The sequence below is a fragment of the Triticum aestivum genome, chromosome 4D (genome assembly GCF_018294505.1).
Source record: "Triticum aestivum cultivar Chinese Spring chromosome 4D, IWGSC CS RefSeq v2.1, whole genome shotgun sequence".
NCBI classification, from domain to species: domain Eukaryota; kingdom Viridiplantae; phylum Streptophyta; class Magnoliopsida; order Poales; family Poaceae; genus Triticum; species Triticum aestivum.
Genome location: NC_057805.1, coordinates 373,769,106 through 373,774,200, shown reverse-complemented (window position 1 = coordinate 373,774,200; position 5,095 = coordinate 373,769,106). Strand labels below are relative to the sequence as shown.

Below are 5,095 nucleotides of genomic sequence, written 5' to 3'. Positions count from 1 at the left end.
GGGTTGCGGCCATGGTCGAGGGCGGACGCCGGCAGACGGGTTGGTGACGGCAACTGGAGCGCACGACGCTGAGCATGGCTTGGTCTTCACGGCTGCTCCCACATCGCCAGCAGCACCCAGCGGCGGCAGCGGCGAACTCACGAGCAAGGGACCTCCGACCTGGACTCGGGGAAGCAGAGGAGACCACGGCACCGAGCCCTTGACGGATCGACGCAGACGGCGGGAGAGCGGCGACTGCAGCAGCGGTGGAAGACGACGCTGGATCGGCGGCCGTCGCAGACGTTCGCGACAGCGGCATCGCTGGGCGAGCCGAGAGACGGGGCAGCGCCGAGTCTGTCGTTGGAGAGCACGTCGCGGGGAGCTCAGACCCGGTGTCGGCGGCCGCAACGGAGGTCGGAGGCCGGAGATCCAGGCGGCGGCGGCGCACGCCCAGCCGCCGCTTCCGCGGTCGCAAGAGCGCCATAGTTACGGGATCCTAGCTGGTTTATCACTGAGCCGCTGCCGTCCTCTACGGTAGATGCATGCAGGGGAAGCGGAACTTGTACGCGACACAGCATGCCGAAATGTTTGAAAGGAGTAAAAGCCAGCCATTTTAATTCTCTGATTTGTAATGGAGGGCTTGAAACTGACGACAGACTAAATCTGTTCCCTGACTGTCACCCCACCCGAGAGCGAGGCCGATCCGCCGGATCAAGCGCGGTCTGGGGAGGGCAGGCCCAGCGATGTCGTGCTCGGCACTACGCAAGTCTCGTCCATTTTCCAAGTAACCCAAGCACGTACACATTGGCTGGTCACAACCTCGTCCGTCCTCCCCTGCATTCAAACGCGGATAGACAAAAAAATCAAAGCGTGGTCGCTCGCTCGCTCTCATGGGGTCCAATCCAATGGCCGCCCCGACCCTTCTTTCCCCGCACAAAAGCTGAAAGCAGAGAAGAAAGCTTCAACACACGACTCGTCCAGCCGCCCCGCCCCCCCTGCCATCCGCAGCCTGATTCTTTCTTTCCTCGGTCTCGCTTGGCAGGCAGCTCGTCTCCGATTCCCACGCACGCCGCGAAGATCGCGGTTTTTCATGCCGCGGCGGCACTAGGGATCGCGCCTTCAGGAGCCATGGCGACGTCCTCGGCGGGCAGGTACGCGGCGGCGCTCCACCGGCGGACGCACCGTGTCACGTCCGCGCTGGCGTACGCGGCGCTCGAGTGGGTCCTCATCGCGCTGCTGCTCCTCAACGGGCTCCTCTCCCACGCCGTCGCCCGCTTCGCCGCCTACTTCGGCCTCCGCCCGCCCTGCCTCCTCTGCTCCCGCGCCGACCGCCTCTTCGGCGCCGAGGAGGAGGACGCCGCCGATCAGGCGGCGGCCGACGCGCGCTGGCTGCGCGGCCTCCTCTGCGGCGCCCACGCGGCCGAGATCTCCGGGATGGGCTACTGTCTCCACCATCGCCGCCTCGTCGCCGACGCCGCCGACATGTGCGAGGGCTGCCTCTCTTCTTGGAAGAGGGAGATGACGAGGGACGCGGAGGAGGACGGCGCCGTGGTGTGTTCTTGCTGCAAAGCTCTCGTACAGATTACTTCTTCACGCGAGCTGGAGGATCCTGCTGTACACGAGAAGGCAGCCAAAGAAGAAGAACAAGATCAAGGCTACGTTCTACTGGATCAAGATGACCACGAAGAGGAAGAAGAGGAGCAGCAAAACGAAGAGGAAGCCCACGAGCTACAAGGGGAGATCAAGGTGGCTGCCGTGGAGGACGAGTCCTTGGAATTCATGGCTCAGGGCGAAGAGATCACGCCCGACGACGACGATCGGTTGGTGCCGGTGGTGGCGCTTGATGAGATGACAATTGCCGACCATTCGGGTCTGCATCCGGATGCCCCTGGCTCTGAGGGGGACGACATGAATCGCACAGACGATGAGCGTGATCAGGATGATCTTGATACCGCAGTGGTTCCGGAGGAGAAGAGGATGCTGGCTTCTTCGGTTGCAACGGCGCCTGCCATGACTGAGAATTCCATTCCACAAGATGATGAACTGGTTCTTGAAGATACTGTCGAAACTGGAGATTTCAGGACTGATGAAGGAGACATTGTTGTGCCTCAAGGTAATAACCTCTCCATTTGCTTCCCGGCCCGTTCAATTTTACTCTAGTCGATTACTGTCCCATCATCTCATGATTTTTGCTTGGTTCCAGCCACTGAAGCAATTCCTGAAGATGGCAGCAAATCGGCAGAGGTGGAGACCAACTGCGAGGTGTCAATCGGGAGCGACATCTGCGAGCAGGAGCAACACGGCCATGCCGCTCCATTTCAAGAACTGGTGGCGCTGGAGGAGCTGTTCTCTCCATTGGAATATGCAGAAGACTGGACATCACCACTGGAGATCCTCCATGAAACAGCCCCAGCCGATCAAGGTAGTGGTACAATCATTGCAGAGTGCTCTCACTTTTACTTTTGCCCCATTGAGATGCTTTCACAGTGACTCTGTCTGTCTGCCCACAACTTTAATTTGCTACTTATTTATGTTTGATCAGAAGCAGGTGAAGCAGAGCATGAGGTGACGGCCAGCCGGAGATTTGAGTACCAATCGAATGACGAGAACGAGGAGGACGAAGACAGGGCACCGGAGACACCCACCTACAGCTTTGCCGCCCAAAACTCAGGCAAAAGGTTCTTGCTCGAGAGGAAGCGGTCACTGTCCTTGTCCTTGGACGGAAGCGTATCGAGCGAGGTCGAGTGTGCCGAACCTTCCACCGTCGATCAGCTGAGATCCGCGCTGCAAGCGGAGCGAAAGACGCTCAGCGCGATGTACGCCGAGCTGGAGGAAGAGAGGAACGCGGCCGCCATCGCGACCAACCAGACGATGGCGATGATCAACCGGCTGCAGGAAGAGAAGGCCGCCATGCAGATGGAGGCGCTGCAGTACCAGAGGATGATGGAGGAGCAGTCCGAGTACGACCAGGAGGCGATGCAGCTGCTGACGGAGCTGGTCACCAAGAGGGAGAGGGAGAAGCAGGAGCTGGAGAGGGAGCTGGAGCTGTGCAAGCAGAAGTTGCTGCAGTACGAGGACAAGGAGAGGAGCATGGCAGCCTTGAAGGACAATGCGCGTAGCACCAATGGCAATGGCACCTCTGAGTCGTCCAGCGGCGAGGACAGCGATGAGAATTCCGATGACTCGTGCGAGCTGGGCGAGTCTCCGAGCGGCAATCTTCAGAGCTCGCCGGACGCTGCTCTTAGCCCCAGTGCGGATCAAGAGAACACCGGTCATCTTGTGGCGCTGGATGATTCCTTGACGTACATGGAGATGGAGAGGCTGTCCATCTTGGAGGAGCTCAAGGCACTGGAGGAGAGGCTCTTCACGCTGGAAGACGACGACGATATCAACGGCAGCAATGCGGCTGCTGGCCGTTCCTCGGACGATTACGGTCTGTCAGCCGACGGTCCCCATTCGCCGGAGAATGGTCTCGCCGGCAACAAGGCCAGGTTTGAAGGCAGAGCTTCTGTTTCCAGAGGAAAGAGCCTCCTACCTCTCTTTGACGCAGTCGGTGACCAGAACTGCGATCGTCCATCATCCACAGAGGCCGATGATTCGACGAAACCGGCCGTGGCCGTGTTTGCGAAAGAGCAAGAGAGGCTGGCGATCATAGAGGAGGTTGATCATGTGTACGAGAGGCTGCAAGCACTGGAGGCGGACAAGGAGTTCCTGAGGCACTGCATCAAGTCCCTCAAGAAAGGAGACAAGGGCATGCACCTTCTCCAGGAGATCTTGCAGCATCTTCGCGAGCTCCGGAGCGTGGAGCTTCATGCCAAGCACGCCGGTGATGCATTGCCACAAAGTCAGCATAGCAGATCGATCTAGAATTCTAGACATATTACATGTGGTAAGTTTGTGTTTTGCCCTTGCAGCCATTTTTAGACACACTATCTTGTCTTCCTTAACTGCATTCGCATAGCCGAATTATTGTGGCTGTTTAATTACCTGCAGCAACAATGTCCTGAAACAATCGATTATTGTGCTCTGCAGATTCAGTTGCTCGGCTATGGTGAGTCGATCGATTAGAATGGTCCAAGGAGTGGATCTATGATATGGTCCCTTTCCCTTGTGCAAGAAAATGGCTTGTGTTTAAGGGAACGCTTTGCTCGTCTGGCCTGCCGGGGGCTGCGCTGGTCCAGCATTGCGGGCTTTATGATGTGGTTGGTGGTGGCAGGAATCATTAGGGCCTTCCAAAGCTTTCACCAAGCTGAATCATGGTGCCAGCTTCGGAGGCATGCACACCACCTCAACTTCAACAGGACAGATGGAGAGCGAGATAGAGAATCGGCAAAAGGGTAAAGGTGGCCCGGATGCAGATGTGGTGGATTTTCTATTTGTTTCGCTTCTTTTTCCCTTTTCTTTCTTTCGGTTAAATTTCAGATTTGTTTGTGCAGAGGTTGAGGACGTTCAAGTTTTTGTGTTTTATACGAGGTTGTAGGCTTGTAGCTTGTACGTGTGGTTTGGTCTTTGTTTTGTGCGCTCTAGCCAGTTTTGATGAAGAAAGAAAAGCTTGTTATGATGAATCCTGTTTCATTTGACATGGTTCCCTCTGGTCCTTGAGGCTTCTTCGTACATTATTCGACCCTCCCGTCCGGTTTGTGTGCAAGCTGTCGATATAATACAGCATATAGTATATCTTTATGATAGCATGGCACCCTGAGGTTGCTCAATTATGCTGGCTTTGATGGTTGTCCTTGAGCTGTCATTACTATTCAGCCCTGGGAAGATAGAGAGCTATTTTTCAAACAGATTCTTGCATTACTCAAAACGTTTAGGAATTACAATCACGTCCAATGATTTTCAGGACATCTTCTGAAAACAGCAGTTCGGCATTGCAACCAACCAAAATTAGCCGTGAAATGACTAGCGCTACTACAGCTCCGACAAACATGAGTAATACAAGAAGCTCTTTCCCCATACTGCTGATGATATCTCTAATCAAGAAAGCATACTTCAACTTGAAGTAAAATGCAAGCGCGGTTCTAATTCTTTTCCAAAGTGTCGATTGGGTCATAATTCTTTCAAAATGCACATCTAGGTCCTAATTCTTTCTAAGTTGTTCACCCGAGGTCCT

At 55.5% G+C, this 5,095-nt stretch overlaps 1 protein-coding gene across 2 annotated transcripts; it reads left to right on the top strand.

Moving 5' to 3' along the window:
* Positions 1-802: 802 nt before the first annotated feature.
* On the top strand, positions 803-4,544 carry LOC123097998 (myosin-binding protein 2). Of its 2 annotated transcripts, none has more exons than XM_044519865.1 (4): positions 803-2,092; positions 2,183-2,401; positions 2,528-3,868; positions 4,012-4,544. In XM_044519865.1, the coding sequence occupies exons 1-3, from the start codon at positions 1,108-1,110 to the stop codon at positions 3,844-3,846; spliced, it is 2,523 nt and encodes an 840-aa protein (XP_044375800.1). In that variant the 5' UTR covers positions 803-1,107; the 3' UTR covers positions 3,847-3,868; positions 4,012-4,544. The 2 variants fall into 2 exon arrangements, with proteins under 2 accessions (XP_044375800.1, XP_044375799.1); XM_044519864.1 differs by having other exon boundaries at positions 807-2,092; positions 2,522-3,868.
* Positions 4,545-5,095: the final 551 nt, after the last annotated feature.